Genomic DNA, 16,605 nt, shown 5'->3' on the forward strand with positions numbered 1-16,605 from the left:
AATGTTAACCACCAAGCCACCTTGCAGCCTTAATCTTCAGTATACAGTACAAATATGTAATACAAGAGGAGTCACACAGAAACCTCTCAGTTGGACAAAACATTTTAGCTCCAGTGGTGAAAAGTAACTAAGTATATTTACTCAAATACTCTACTTGAGTACAATTTTGACTTACTTTAATTAACAACTGCCATTTTTCTGATACTTTACCATTTCACTCAGCTTAAATTTAAGTGGCAAATACTGTACTTTTCATTCCACTATATATATTTAATAACTTTGCAGCTTGTAGTACAAAATACAGTCAGTTATGGTAAAATATTTTATACAAATATACAACTTAAGTGAATATTTGTAGATAAAACACATTCATCAGCTTCAACATTAAAGTGATGAATGCATCAATACTTATAATCCAATAATACACATTAGTCTGTCATTCTGAACTATGACTACTTTTACTTTTGGTACTTAAAGTTTATTTTTATACTGACACTTTTTACTTGAGTATTGTTTCAACTGCATGAGTTTTACTTGTGACAGAATATTTCCACACTGTTGTTGGTAATTTTACATAAATACAAGCTCTGAGTTCTGCTTGCATTTACTAATTGTTTTAGTTTTGAAGCCCACAACGTTCCTGCTTCGGTTTAGTCTCATTACTTTTTGTCCGTCTCATTTCTAGCAGCAGCAGCAGGCAGCTGTTTTCACTGGTCCCTGTATGATACCATCCCAGCAAAACAGAAAACAAAAGCCAGCAGCTATCTGTTGAACATAGTGGAGCATTCAGCAGATAAATAATTCTAATAAATTATGAAGTGGTCAGAAACACAACTCAAAGTAAACACACTCACCATAACAACCCTATGAGCTGAAAGTGTCTTAGTGTTGTGTTTACAGCTTGTTGTTGCCCCAAGAAAGATCACACCTTTTGCAGAAAGATGTGACTGAACCTGCCTCTAACATTAGCTGCTGAGCTTTTATTAACCCCACAGGTTCCTCCTCCAGCTGGTTTGCTGATAAAACACTGTCTTAAAAATATTGCTTTTCACAGTGAGTCTTAACAAAATCAGGCGCTACAGTGATGTTGTTCTTTAAATGAGCATATTCACAGATAAATCTACTTATCGCCCACTCAGACCTTTCAGAGCCCTTGGAGTTTCTCGGCTCCGATGCATCTTTGTTGATAATGTCGTAGCTTTGCAGTTATGATTCTGGTAGATCCCCTGTTGCTGTTATTGCCAGTTTGGACATTTTCTTTTTTTGGAATAATTTATGGTTTTGCTGTTTGCTTTCCTGGCTTTTAAACACATTTGTGTTCCTTCATATGATGTGATTTGTCTCGTATTTTTTAAAGTCTAAAGCAAATCACATCATATTTAAAGAGAAATAAGAGTTCTGTTTTGTATGCAACATTTATAAATTTGTGTATATATTTATTATAGAGGCGAAAAGCCCAATTTTACTTATTTCATTACTTACGTATGATCTAAAAATCGAAGCTACTTGAACCATAAAATAAAACTTTTGTATCTTCTTCTTCTTATTTCAACAAAAAGTGATGCACAGAGAAATTTAAAAGGAGCAAATCACAGTTTTACCTGAGTACAGTTCTGTCTTGCAGTTCTTTTTTTTTGTGTGCATCCACGTTCTCTCAATACAAGCTTGATTTTTGCTATTTACTTCCAGTGAATGGTGAAGGAACGTCGCTATTTTCTGTGCAAGAACTTCTCTCAGAACAGGACGGACAAACGCAGATCAAACACAAGAAGACCATGATACCAGTATAACAATTCTAAGGAGTCAGATTGTGCGTCTGGTAGATCTTACTATGATCATGGCGAGGAAGGCGAAGCCCATGAGGACGCTCTCCACCTGGATGAGCAGCATGGAGCGAGGTAGGTTGGTCAGCACGGTGGTGTTGAACCCGGGAACCACGCCGCTGATTCCAGCTCCTGGTGGAGGAAAAGGAGGAGATGATAGGAAGCAAATGAAAGTCTGACCTGCAACCTGCACGTTTAACACATTAGACTGCATCTCTGCTTTACAGAAATAACCAGAAAACAAAAACATTATTAGTGCAAACAAGTGGTCTAAATGTATATTAGGAAGTTATTAAAAACAAAAAGAAACAGAGCAGCGGCTTAAAAGAGTTCATGTGGTTTTGTACACTTCTGTTTCCTCTTATTGTTATCGACAATAAAAACAAGACGAGAGTTTCCCACAAGTTTTAATACATATATTGTTTTAAAAAAAATGTAAAAATAAGGCAAATAACTACTTTTTTCCTGTAGATTCAAGTTGTTTTTTAACTTGTATAGAAAAATTAACAACACTTATTGTAACTATGATAGCAATGATACCAAATAATATTAATTTCTTTTTTCATACATCAAATGTGCTCTACTACTTACACAGCAATCATTCAGCCGTCCTAAATTACATACAGATTTATGTAAAACGTCAATTATCAGTAATTTAATATGTAGTTCTTTGTATAAAGGTTTATGCCCATGCTATCAATTTAAAGTTTTTCCTCGTAACATTTAATGTTATTCATTTTATATTTATTTGTACTTTTAATTCAAACTCTGGATACAACTTAAGCAAACTTCTTTCATTACATCCAGCAAATGCACAGACTTTATTATAAATAGCACAAAGGTGCACTTCTCTCCAGGTTGAATCTGTCAGGTATGTTTGTTTTTTCTAATTTTCCGTAGTTGCCCAAAGATTTGTCCTTTTGTAACGTCTTAGTGTTACAGCCTGGAGAAGGGTCACATTTCACTGCACATACTGTATGAGCATGTGACAAATAAAACCTTTGAATCTTGAATCTTGTCTGTAAGTCGGATTGCAGAGGCAGTGGGCTTGACTCTAATCATTCAATTCATTTAGCTCTGTTTCATATTTTACAATTTCTCTTACAGTGTATGAATGTAAACTACGTGTACTTCAAAGTTATATAAAACTATGACACTGTTTTTATCTGTGACACAGAAAGTCGTGAGTGATACGAGACAGTGTGAGAAAAAAAAAAGAAGAAAAATTCAAAAATACAACATTTAAAATTAATTTCCAGCTACTTGAGAGCAGCAGAACAAATTAGGAACAGAAGTTGACCTATTATCACACTTGGAAGTTGACAATTCACACATCCAGCTTCGCCGCCTCCTGAGAGAAATATCTGGCTCTTCAGCTTCTAAATCTTCCGCTTTGTTTCACCAGCTCGCTGCTAACTGAGTCTTTCCGACGTTTGAGGTTTGGCAGGTGAAGCGGATTCGTCAGCTTTTTTCACTGAAAATAACTGCTTGGCTAAAATCAGGGCTCATAGCTGGAAAGTTTGTGGAACCTCCGAAATATCACGTGGGAAAAAAAACACCACAGAGCTGAAATGAACTAAAAAAAAAAATCTGAAAAATAGCAGCTCATGACTATATGCAACACAGGATGAAAGTTAAAATCATCTTATTTGCTTAATCTGTACATAAACGGCGGTATAAAGAAAACAACAGGCCCCAGTCAACGAATAATGCATCACATTACTCCTGTTAAACTGTCAATTTCACATTTAGTTTTTTTGTACAGATTAGACAAAGGTGGTATCAAATGTTTAATAGTGAACACTGAATGTGGATACCTTCTGCTTCAGGTCCATACGCTTCAAATTCAGTCTACTGACAGCATAAGAATGAATAAACGCTCCCAAAATGCTGGTTTGTTCCTTTATTTTACCTCACTAAAGTGGCCTGAACCCTCGTGTGCTGTGTGTCTGTCCTGTGTTTATTCATTTTTAAGACTTCTAAGGTGTCTTTACCGCATTTTTTGACATTCAAGAGAACGTGGTCCTTGTCTTGCAGGTAGCCGTTGAGGATGAGACACATGGGCAGCTCGGCGAAGACGAAACTCAGCTGAAGAAAAGCAAGACACAAGACGATTGCTGTTGGTTATTTCAACCTTTTTAAACACCATTTGGTCATTAATTCAGCATGAAAATTTAAATTAACCGAAGAATTAGTGAGCAAAAACCCGACCAAAGACTCACGCTGAAGATGATGTTGAAGATGGACTGGAAGACGATGATGTAGCTGTGACACGCTCCCTTTGGAAGCTTCTTCTGCTCCTGGACGTGCTCCTCCTTGTAGTTGGCGTATTCGTAGTACTGCTGCGCCATCCTGCAGACAAACAAATGCAGCAGAAATACTTATTATATACTCTGATTGGCCACAAAACACATTGATTATCTTGTTTCAGTGCCGCCTGTCGAGCGGCGCGATGCATCAGGTGGCAAGTGAACAGTCAGTTCTCCAAGTTGATGTGTTGGAAGCAGGAAAAGTTTGAGGATCTGAGAGACTTTTACAAACTGTGATGGCTCAACGGCTGCATCAGAGCATCTCCAAAACAGCAGATCTGGTGTTCATGGTATGCAGCAGGTGTCCAAAAGTGGTCAAAGGGAGGACAATGAATGAACTGGCGACAGGTGCAAACCTTATGATAGACAAATGATAGAAAGGTGGCGGAAAACGCAGCGTATTGCAGCTTCAGGCCAGTCAGAGAGTCCATACTGATCTCTTTCCAACACCTAAAGCACCTAAAGCACCTAAAGCACCTAAAGCGGGCACATGAGCATCAAAAATGAGCCATGAAGCAGTGGAAGAAGGCAGCCTGGTCTGATAAATCCTATTTTCTTTTGCGTCATGTGGACTTTAACTATGCTTTAATTTAAGGGAAAAAAAAGTTTTTATTAGTTGCATGTGATATTCAACTCAATATATTTGTGTTTTGGAAACCTGGTTTGTCAAAATATTTCTTTTTAATCTTTGAAAACAGTATTTTTAAGTACTTTCTAACATCTGATAACCAAAAAATGTTGATATTTTTGTACTTGTGGTGCTAACATGGCGGAAACACTATTTTTCATTCAAGAGCTGCTAAAAAAAAGTCATGTAGTAAATGAATGAAGTATTTTCACCCATCACACAATCCTCTACGAGCACGACTGACCTCGATGCATGAGGGTCAGTTTCACACCTCAACAACTACACTTTACCCTTTGAATCCTACATACAGGAGGTGTAAACAACCTAAGAGTGCATGTCATCTTGCTTTTTGAATTCAAGTTGTCAACATTAGACGCTAAAACGGAAAAAAGCAACTCTTCTTCTCAAAAGAATACAAAGCCCCTCCTTAAAAAACAAACAAAACAGACCTCAGCTTGACAACAGCAGCCCCACAAGGTTCGACAGAGTTTCAACAAAGGGCCCGTTAAATTGCTTTTTGAGAAGCGCATCGATCGAAGCGATCCAACATATTGTGACACCTCTTTGTGAGCAGACATGAAAACACTCACTTGAAATGGCTAATGATTCTTTTCTCAAAGCTTTGTTGTGACTGACTGGTGCATTAATTCAGCTCAGGCGTTCTGTTGGTAAAGACGGAGCAATTTGGAGCCCATCAGAGGAGGCGTCTGCAGCGCACCGCAGCCCGAATCTATTATTTAATCGTGGAGTTTTTAAAACATATAATGTCTCGAAAACGGCGGCAGCTAACAGCTTCTTTTTAACTCTTTTGAAGCCTGTCGGCATTGGAGCCCGCAATTTTAGGAGATTTTGAGCTTTTTCAGAGATGTACATCAGGTTTGGGTTTGAGACAAATCAGAAACAGCATCAGCATTCGAGGTTGAGTGCCAAACCAGGCAAACTGCCACTCGCCTCGACGCCGCAGGGGTCCCGAAAATCTCCTTAATTACAGCGGGTTGGCTGCTTTATGCAAATTTGTATCATTAATATTCTTGTTTGAGAATATCTGTCATGACATGATAAGAGCCCTTCATGGAGTCCTACTTTACGGCCTGATTTTAGTGCTCCCCTGAGAGTGAACTTCTTAAAAACCGACCAATTAAATTTGATTTAAAAGATGTTTACTATTAGCAAGCAGTGGTGGAAAATGAGGAAGTACATTTACTCAAGTACTGTGCTTCAGTGGAACCTTGAGGTACTTGTACTTTACTCGAGTATTTTCAATTTATGCTACTTTATACTCCAACTCTACTACATTTCAGATGGAAACATCGTATTTTCTACTGCACCGTGTTGATCCGACAGCTTTAGTTATTTTTAGGATGAATGTTTTACATCATAGACAATATAACGAGCTTCTTAAAGATTAAACCAGTGATTTCTAACCTTTTTGGCTTCTACATTTCAGTCATCTATGATTTGTTAACAGCTCCACTAAGCTGTGATTTTTCTCTTTAAACTTCTTATGTGGTTTAATTTCAATAAATGATGCAACATCTCACCAAAAGTGAAAGATGGGAGAAAAACTGAAAACAGATTTCTGCATCAGACCTTTGGTTTTTTTCCCCACTTTTCTCTCACATTAATGATGTTTGGAGTCCAGAGAATTATCTGAAAAACTGGATATGAAGTAGTTCAAACCTACAACAGCTACAACCATAAGGTGCTGCTGACACACTGAGGCTTCAGTTTTAACTCTCTAATGCTTTTATAGATAATATTATACCAGTTGGAGGAAGCAAACCAGGACTTTTGCTTTAATATTTTAACTACATTTTGCTGCTTTCACTGAAGTAGATTTTTTCATGCAGGACTTTTATTTGTAAAGGAGTATTTTTGCATTGCTGTATTGGTAACAGCATATACTGTCGAGTTCTGTTAGTTTTTTTCATTCTAAAATACTCAAAAATCCAGGAATTATTAGCAATGTGACAGGTTTTTTGGGTACCTTCATTGACTATGTTGGAATAAAAGTAACAAAATGATGTATTTGGGCTTCAATTTTTGTTAGCAAACCTGCGATCTAATGATTTGATGGTTATGACAAAGAAAAATGGTCGTGATGAGTGTATATGTTTGGATTTTAAACGATGATGTTGGGTATACTGTAGCAGATAAGTTAGTTAAACTGAAACTTAGGCATCTTTTTGGTTGATTTTCAGGAAGCTGCATGTGCTAGGATACACATCCTCTTCCTCACCTTGTGATATAGTTTCCCAAAGAGGCCCAGAGCGGCACAATGGCCACGCCGATAGCTACGGCTGATGGAACCAGGGTGTAGTAACGCTCCCAGTAGTTGGTCGAGACAAAGAGGGCGTAGATTCCCGAAGCCAGGAACATCATCCACTTGGTACCTAGAAACCTGAGATCGAGTATGTTTAGAAAAAGCAAGAAAATTTGAATAAAAAAGAAATGTTTCAGCGTTTGTGTTGGGGACTCTACCTGATGAGTACGGGCGTGTACAGGAGGCCGATGATCGGAGTGACGTTGATGCCCATCAGCATCTTCTTGTCGATGTCCTCCAGGCCCAGGTTGCTGTACTTCACCTCACGGTAGGTCATGTCATAATGAAGGATGAGCTGCATCTGTAGCAGACCTGCGCACACACATACAAAGACAATCAATAATAACAATAACATTACAAAGTGGTCTGCAAGGTGGAGCAGTTGGTAGCACTGTTGCCTCACAGCAAGAAGATTCGCTGGTTTGCATCCCAGTAGGGGCACCGGGATCTTTCTGTGTGGAGTTTGCATGTTCTCCCCGTGCAGCGTGGGTTCTCCGGGTTTTCTGGCTTCCTCCCACACAGTTCAAAAACATGTTGAGGTTAATTGGTGATTCTAAATTGTCCGTAGGTGTGAATGTGAGTGTGCTTGGTTGTCTGTCTCTAAGTGTAGCCCTGTGATAGACTGGTGACCTGTCCAGGGTGTCCCCTGCCTTCACCCTGAGTCAGCTGGGATAGACTCCAGCCTCCCGTGAGGATTAAGCGGTGTATAGGTGATGGATGGATATTACAAAGTGCTTCACAAAATAGAACAGACATGTTCTAAAATTTTCAGAATTTAAGATGATTTTTAAAGTAAAAAAAGAGATGATTCAAAGGAAATAAAACTCTGGAAAGGCTCTCAGATAAAAGCATGTTTTGAAAAGAGACTTAAAAGACACTTCTGACTCAGCCGACCTGATTTCCTCGGGCAGGTTCTTCCAGAGCCTCAGGGGCTCTGACTGCAAACGCCACTTTTTTTTTTTTTAGACAGAAGACCTCTCAAAGTGCATGCTGGTGCTTTCAGTAAAAAAAAATCTGATATAAAACTAAGAGAGAGGTCATGAAGGGCTTTAAAGTGATTGGAAAAATCTTAAAATCTATCCTAAAGCGTACCTGAAGCCAGTGCAACGAGGCTGAAACAGTAGTGATGTGCTGGTGCTTCATGATTCTTGTTAAAGGTAAAGATTGACAGTTTCTGTTTGGACGTGAAGAAAAAAATGTGTAAAAACGTGTCTTTTCTTCAGTCAGACTCACCCATGTACACACTGTACACAATCATGGCTCCAACACTGGCCGAGACGACGTTCTTGATGACTCCCAGCCTCTTCCTCCGGTAGTATTTCCTCTCCTCCTCCTCCTCGTTGTATTCGGCCTGGGGGCCCAAAAACTCATCCATCTGCAGAGAGAAGGATGAAAAGTTAAGTCAACATGAGATATTCCTTTTCCTAAGCCCCAGAGGGGAACTGAAACATCTTTCACCCTGAACCTGAGAATAAAATAAGTTTTTCTCAGGAGCTCACCTGGCCCTGGATGCTGTCTTCCTGCCCCACGTTCAGCAGTTCGTTCATGCCGCCATTGGGAGGCGGTATGAGCTGATCAGAGTCCCTAATCAGGTCTTCTCCGTCAGTTGCCTCCATCTGGTGACCAAAAGCAGCAGCACACTCGATCAGCAGTCAGATCACGACAGCTTCTGGCATTGTTTAGACCAATCGATGGCCTGCAGACACTGCGGTTGTCGTCACACTGTTGCATACTAATATACGGAAGCCAAAAGCAGACTTTATTCCACAATAGGTTAGAACTTTTTTACATGTATGTATTATTTGGTTAAAAATTCTAATGAAAACACTATCATCTGACTTCCATTTTCATCTACTTGTGTGGGCATTTAATGACAATATCAAAATAAAAATGAGAAAAAGCATTTGATATTCCATTTTCAAAGACTCAACCTTCTCTGCAGTGGACAATATTCAAACTGAATAATCCTCCACTTACATGCTTGCAGCTTTGCATAGATGAAAATTTGCTGTTTTTATTACTTGCATATTAAATTAAACTAAGTATATCTGGGTTTTAGACAGCTGGTTGGTCAAATATACCATCAAACACAGATCAGTTTTTAAAATCTGTATGTTTTATATATTTTCTGACAAGACAATCAAAATACATGTTATTTTTGCATTTGTAGCCCTCCACATAATCCTTTATGAAACTGAAGTTAGCTTCTGAATCGGCAGTTAAGAGAAAACTTCAGGTAAACTTAACTTCCAGCACTGAGTGACTGATTCTCCATTTCTTTCCACACTTTAATGATGTAAAACCATGTCCGACAATGTAAGCACACTCTTAATGCTGACTGAAACCCACTTTCGATTTGTGAAACCTAGATCCTGTTTCTGAAAATGCAAAGGTAAGATTTCTGTACCTTCTTTGCATGTAGAGCATCGTGGACCAGGATCAGACAAACAGTCTGTGGTCGGTGAAAATGCAAAGAAAAGGAGATTTTGTGCTTCTTTTTTTTTTTTTTTTTAATGTAGACCACATAACATAAGACCACATGTTCAGTCAGTTAGGCTAAAAAAATCCTCTGATTTGTAGAAATTTTATTCTAAATAGTATTTGGTAACAAGAATGACACAGAGAGATGAGAACTATATTAGGCCTTTAAGAAAAACCTGGAAATCTCCCTTTTTTGCATTTCCACAAATAGAATAAAGGTTTCACAAATCAGAGGCTGAGTTTAAGAGTCTTCAGCCTCTCTAGGACAGTCTGGTCCAGGATAGACCTGTCTGTAATAATGCTTTTGATGTGAATCTGGTCTCATATGATCGAGAGGCAAATAAAAGTAAAGAAAATCTCCTGGTTTGTTTTGCTTTTTTTTTTTTTTTAAATTGTATTTTCACAAATAGAATAAAAGTTTCACAAATCAGAGACTGAGTTTAAAAGTCTTGAGTCTCTCTGGGACAATCAAGTCTATAACTGACCTGTCTGTATAGAACGATTTGTGATCTAGACCTGGTCCAAAGTGGTCCAAATGCAAAACAAACAAAACACTTAAGGCTTCAATTTATTTAATTATTTATTTAAAATGGAAGAAAATCCTAAATTTTAGGAAAAACAGAGAATTAGCAGGTCAGTGCTGTAAGATAACTTTTCCCTTAACTGTCCAATCGGAAGCTAACTTCAGCTTCGTGCACACGTTCTAGAAATAATAATAATAATAATAATAATAATAATAATAATAATAATAATAATGAAAGGCTTTATAGACGTGCTTATTTTTCTAAAAAAAAAAAAAAAAAAGGGGGGGTGGATTTAAAAAAAAAAAAAAAAAAAAAACTCTCGCCAGTGTTTTGCCCAAAAACAGAGGGCACAAAGCAAAATCTATGTGGAGAAATAAATAAAACCTTCTCTTTTCCTGATAATGACTCCATGATCCCATTAGAATCACTCACCGTACTTTCTCACATTGTTCTAAGTGGATCCATGTGACTGAACCTGCGGGTCTGCTTTCATTTTAACTGAAACTTCACTCACATTGTTATAAAAGAGGATCTGAGCCTTGTTCTCTAAAACGCAACAGTTATCGTGTCACAGGCCTTAAAATACAAACTCCATCCTGGTGTAATTGTACTTTTTAACATTACTGCATTTATAGAACTTTGTCGGAGTCTGTTTGTACAAATGTGCGACTCACATTTAGACTTTATCGACTGCAAAACGGCGACAATGAGGCATTAAATCAAACGCACCTACAGCAACAACAACCTTTAGTTTACTTCTCGTCATGATCTACTGACAAGCTGACAGTCACTCACCATGATATTCCTGCGGAGCTCTGCTGAAGTGTGTCCGGCTCAGAGGCACCAACACTCGGACAGCTGCGTCCTTCTGCCCCGCTCAGCTGTCGGTTCCTCTTTCCGCAGCAAAAGCTTCAGGTATAAATAAAAGTTTCACGAGGGAAATGAAAGTTTGTTATCTTCACTTCCTCACTTCTGCCCTGGTGTTTGTCTTAAAGGTGCAGAGCCACGTTTCATAAAGCTCCTCCTCCGCCCTGCAGCAGTAACACAACTCCACATGAAAAGCTTCACACATGATGTGAGGAAACACATTCAGTTTTCTTTTTTTTTTTCTTTTTTTATTAGAGTAACAGCAGCACAGTGACACAGCTTCTCCGCTATGCAGAAGCTGTGTCACTGTGGTTTGCACATGAAAAAAAAAAAGAAGAGAAAAACATGGTCCACTGACAGTCTACACAAACATGACAAAGTTCAGGCCGCCTGTATCTGACAACACAGCACCATCCAGGGTGGAGAAAAAAAAAAGAGAAAACTATGCATAGTGTCCTGTATAAAAAGACAAACTGGCTCTACCACATAATTAATGAAGTGCACACTCTGATCCTGTTGCCTGGAGACATAGCCAGGCTTCCTTTAAGTTAGCTGGCTTAACTAAACTGGTAACTCCAAGCAGAGAAAATGGGTTTGTTCCGCTTTCTTCACTACGCTCCAAAAAAAAATGCATCATTTAACTCTTCTTCTACACAAACTGGAGCAGCGATGATGTGCCACCTTCTTCAGTCAAAAGCAACAGGTTGTTAGAACAGAAAGCTATGACAAATAATTTATAGAGCTAAAAAAGAAGCACTGTTACTGCAAATGATGCAAGAGGGGAATGCAAACTAAATAGTTTAATATACGTATTTCAACACTCGGTGCACTCTTCATACAGCTGCATGTGAGAGCGCTTCAACGTCATTAATTTAAACATGATGTTGAAGAAGTGCATTTAGGTCTGACACTGTCCTGTAATCAAGGACCACTGTTAAAGCTACATTATCATCAGTTGTATATTCTCTATGGTAAGCACCTATAGGCTAAACAATTTCCAAATATGAGCTCCATTATCTGTAAAAACAGCAGTGTAAACAGAATCAGGACCAAACGTAAAGCCATAATTCTGCATCGTCAGCTGAATGGCTGTTGGTTCCCGTGGCAACGCGATGTACAAAGTTTGAAAGGTGCAACTGCACAGCTTCATTCCGAGGGATTACTGATGTGTGCCTACAAAGGTTTGATGGAAATCTGTATCACTCAGACAACACAGTCTTGCAAAGAATTGGTGACATTTTGGCGCTGAAACTGAGCCACTGTGCAGCATCTGTTACCATGGTGATCGAGCAAGTTAAACTCAAGCCACAGATTCAACACACCTCAGTAACCCATTAATCTCTCTTTGTAAGAAAATTAAACTGCTATGTCTGCATAACAGACAACTTTTAACTGAACACTGTATTGCTACCTGAATGTTGTCTCATGTTAACCCTTTAAAGACGGCCCAAAACAAACAAAAAAAATTTACAGAATTCAAAATATGAGTTAAGATCACCGACTACACTTAAGTCATTCTTTCCGTTTGTTTTAACCTGTCAAATGCACCAGATATTTGGCATATTTGGAATCCAGACAGCCGAAAACAAGCACAAAGTACAACACAGAAATAATATCACATGTCCAGTCCAGTTTCAGCAGGTCGAGCTGAACGTAAAATCCAGATCCGGAGAGGCGGGCGGACCACCGGGAGCAAGATGTCCTCCTGCTGCACCGGTGCTTCCTTCGTCGCTGCCCTTTTGTATCGTCCTCTAACGCTGGAGAGGAGGCAGTTTCTCTCTGTGGACCCTCAATGGCATTAACTTTATATTTTGATTCTCCCACCCACTTATTAAAACACACAAGTCTTCACATATTCTTCACATGCTAATCCCGTCCCATAACCTTGTAATTCCCCCACAACGCTCTGCTTCGTCAGTGTCTCTATCCGCTGCCAACGGCCGCCTTCCTCATCACCTCCTCGTCCTGGACCGACAGCTCCGTCAGCTTCCGTCCCAGCCTCTCGTGGAGGTCCAGGTATTTGGCCACACAGCGGTCCAGGCAGACCGACTCACCCTTCGTCAGCTCCGCCTCCTTGTAATGTGGCGGGACGCATTTCCTGTGGCAGGCGTTGGTCATTCTGACAGGACAGGAAGCCAGGAGTCAGAAATACCACATGCAAAGACTAAACCAAATAAAGAACAATTTTAACAGGTGGTTTCATTACACCTGAGCATCCTAATCTCCTGAAGGGTTAGAGGTTTTAAAAGGCATTTTGTCTTTACAGAAAACAAAACCAAATTGTCAGCTACTCATACGTGATGTGTTGCAACAGTTCATCAAAATCACTTTATTCTACATGTCTCATTTAGAATTTTGCCAAAAAATTAACAGTTTGCTCTAATCAGATTCTGTAAAAAAAACAAAAAATTCTGTGTTCCTTGACACAACTGGAAAGGGTTTCGCGACTCTGCTGCAACCAACGGTCACTTGACAAAAATTCAGTGATTTTTTTTCAGCTGGGATGAACTGCAGGTTGTGTTTACACAGAGCAAAGAGTAGACGAGAATGGAAACAAATTAAAAATGTAAGTGGTAAAATATCTTTAGTACGTTCGTTTTTCATAGTGGAAAAAACACACCAGTGTCGCTAATAACATGATCTGTTTTGTTCAAAAGGCCTCAGTGAGCTGTGACAGTGAGCCAGCGTGCACAAAACCCTGCAACTGAAGCAACTACATGCAACTGTTCATGAATGTCAACAGGGTGGATAAAGTCGTCCTTTTGTTCATACACTGCATCACTCTGTGCAAACTCAACATGACACACAGATTAAACATCTTTTTGAAAACATCCAAAAAAAAACTTATTAGTTTTTATTGGATTGTATTTAATTGCAGCTGTGTTATTGCAAAGCAAGACACTCAGCACGTGTAGCTATTTTAGCTGATGCATATTTATTCGTGCCTTAATCAGTACGATTTGTAATCAGCTGTGATGGATACGAGGGGGAATCTTGTGCATGTTTCAGCTTTTTCATCACAGCTGCTATGTCTCAGAAAATCCAACCTAATGCTCATTTCCACTCAGTACACTTGTAAATATTAGTGTCCAGTTCATTCAAACAAACAGCAGATGGCGCCGGTTTTTCCCACTGAGCTCCATTAAGACTTAAATCTGTTTCTTTTTTGTGACTCTTCTCTGAATTTCCATTCAAAAGTTGCAAATGTAAATAAAGGCAATAGACTTAGAGACGTATTAGATTTATTGTACAGTTGTAATAATATTACTGATGTACTTCACAATGGCTGTATTACATTCATAATGTGCACTTTTAGGGTTCTGGTTGTACATTGTAGTGCTCCCACACAGAATACAAGTCCATTACAACAGTCATCATTATTGTTATTAGGACACTTGTCCATCATGTGCTGTGATGAGGGTCCATGGACATGACCTCATCACAGCTGCTTGTTGAACAGTCCTGCTCTCACATCCACATCCTTCAGGAGTTCCCCTGAAATTAGCAACTTCTTGTTTTAAAAGTCAGTCATCTAATCTTCATCATCCGCTCTTCCTGAGTGTTCAAACCTCCTCATTGTTGCCCCATCAAATTCACTTTGCCCACTGAATTCATACATCACAATACCTCTCAGTTGTTGATTTGATCCTAAAAACATCATCTTTGTGTATCAAACTTCAGATATTAGCCACGAAAATAAACCTTTCCTGCCTTAAAATGGCATTTCTACACTGTTGCTTTATCCAGAACGTGCAAATATATGAAGTCCCTGCCTCTTTCTCGAGCACACCAGCTCACTTATTGCAATTATACGGCTACACAAAGAATCATAGTGTCTAAAAACAATAACAACAATAAAAAATCTTAAGGCACTTCACATAGTAAGATGAAGATGTTATGATATAATATAAGTAGAAGCTCAATAAATCCAAATGATTCCCTTTGAGCAGCTCTGTGACAACAGTTGGGAATAAAAACAAGCCTTTAATCGGAAGAAACTTCCAGCAGAACCAGGTCAGGGAGGGCAGACGTCTCCCTCGACTGGTTGGGGTTAGTTTGAGAATTGTCGCCACCACACAAGGAAACAGAACATTTGATCGTTTAAATCTGCACCACAAAGATCTGTATGATGAGTACAAGCCAGGTTTGAATGCCGCCATCCAAAGCAAAGAACTATTTTGGATATTCTTGGTCGTGTTGAAGCAAATGAAAAAGACTTTAAATAGTTTGCAATCATTAAAACGAAGTAGTTTTTCAGCTTTTTTTTCTCTAATTTTATTGTTTCGCAGGTTGTCTCTCCTGACCTCTATGTGCACCACAGTAGTAGCTTTTAATATATTTTAAATTTCGATACATAGCAGGGAGCACATAAAACAATAGTTTTTAGCAATATGTATTAACTTATTTATTGCGACCTCACTTCTTTACATGCACTGATGTCTGTTTTTTTTTTTTTTTGCTGTTACGCATCTGTCCTAATGAAGTCTTTTAGTAGATTTTGTCCTGTCACATAATGCCGTCTGTGGTTGTTCTTTTAGTATCTTAGTCTTTTATTGGTCTTGGGTGGAATTCCACCTTGAGTGTGGAGCTGGGATGACAATAAAGTTGACGTGACAGATGCACTTGCCTACAAAGTCACCCCAATTATTCATTCTATAAGGATTAATATAAAATATAATCCATAATAAAGAAATGGACTAATTCATGTAACTTGGTAAAAAAAAAAAAGCCCTATATTTCTCACAAGAAACAACATATGGCAATGTCAGTTTGTCACAATCCCCTGCAGGCCTAATCTGCATCATGTGTTTGAAATTAAATGAATGAATGAAAAATACTTTATTTATCCCAGAAGGGAAATTCAATTGCACTGGAAGACCAACACTGAATGACTTCTGATGCTACATGCGAGTCTGTTTTACTTTTTCATGTTATAATTTGTGGACCTACTGACACCTTGAGCATGCTGACTTGTGCAGACCTGCAGAAAATTAGAGCTCTAGACTGAGCATCAATGAAATACTGTCTTTCAGTGTGTAGCATTAAAACATGACTCTACAGCTGGATCTTCAGCTGATTTTCTACAGGATTTGAACAAAGCATCTGTAAACTGATGTTTAAGGGAGACACGTGAAGGCCACGGTGGTTTAGAACCTCAGACTGTGATAAATTAGAGACAGCTAGCTCCGCGGTTAGCCTGATCTGGACTTACCGGTTGTACATGTCAGCCATCATCTCCACCTCCAGCTCCGCCGCCAGCTGCTGCGCCTTCATGGGATCCATGTCTGCGTTTCAGTGCCGCCTCGACCGACGCCGTCCTGGTGACCCTCTCCAGCGGACAGAAGACACGGAGGTTCCCCAGAAGCTTCTTCAGTAACCTTCAAACCTGCAAGAAAACACGTGTGCGCGGCTTCCTCCCGCACTTCCGCTGTCAATAAAGTTGGATTCAAACAAGGCTGCAGGCGGTGCGCCCTCTGGTGGCCGCTCCGTGCGCCTTCACTCTGTTTTACAGCATGTTATATAGTCGTCCTCTAATGTATTCATACCCTTCCATTAAAGAAAAGGCAAAATTCACAAATCACTCAAACAACAAGCAACTGAAAAAAGTAATAATAAATAAAAAAAATTGCTAAATTAGAATTTAGTGAAA

General features: G+C 39.1%; 2 protein-coding genes across 2 annotated transcripts in view; both read right to left on the reverse strand.

Annotated features, from left to right (window-relative positions):
- Positions 1-10,998, reverse strand: part of unc93b1 (unc-93 homolog B1, TLR signaling regulator) — an 18,050-nt gene extending 7,052 nt beyond the window's left edge. The window contains exons 1-8 of the mRNA XM_008295149.1: positions 10,884-10,998; positions 8,583-8,699; positions 8,317-8,458; positions 7,242-7,395; positions 7,000-7,161; positions 4,046-4,175; positions 3,818-3,911; positions 1,831-1,955 (exon numbers count right to left, since the gene is read on the reverse strand). Coding sequence (XP_008293371.1) covers positions 1,831-1,955; positions 3,818-3,911; positions 4,046-4,175; positions 7,000-7,161; positions 7,242-7,395; positions 8,317-8,458; positions 8,583-8,699; positions 10,884-10,886 — 927 coding nt within the window. The 5' untranslated portion in view covers positions 10,887-10,998. The remainder of the gene's footprint in view (positions 1-1,830; positions 1,956-3,817; positions 3,912-4,045; positions 4,176-6,999; positions 7,162-7,241; positions 7,396-8,316; positions 8,459-8,582; positions 8,700-10,883) is intronic.
- A 189-nt stretch (positions 10,999-11,187) lies between these two features.
- On the reverse strand, positions 11,188-16,360 carry timm10 (translocase of inner mitochondrial membrane 10 homolog (yeast)). The gene is made up of 2 exons (XM_008295152.1): positions 16,168-16,360; positions 11,188-13,074 (listed from the first exon to the last, which is right to left on the reverse strand). The coding sequence occupies exons 1-2, from the start codon at positions 16,236-16,238 to the stop codon at positions 12,879-12,881; spliced, it is 267 nt and encodes an 88-aa protein (XP_008293374.1). The 5' UTR covers positions 16,239-16,360; the 3' UTR covers positions 11,188-12,878.
- Positions 16,361-16,605: the final 245 nt, after the last annotated feature.

The sequence above is a fragment of the Stegastes partitus genome, unplaced genomic scaffold (assembly GCF_000690725.1).
Source record: "Stegastes partitus isolate 25-593 unplaced genomic scaffold, Stegastes_partitus-1.0.2 Scaffold1025, whole genome shotgun sequence".
Lineage (NCBI taxonomy): Eukaryota > Metazoa > Chordata > Actinopteri > Pomacentridae > Stegastes > Stegastes partitus.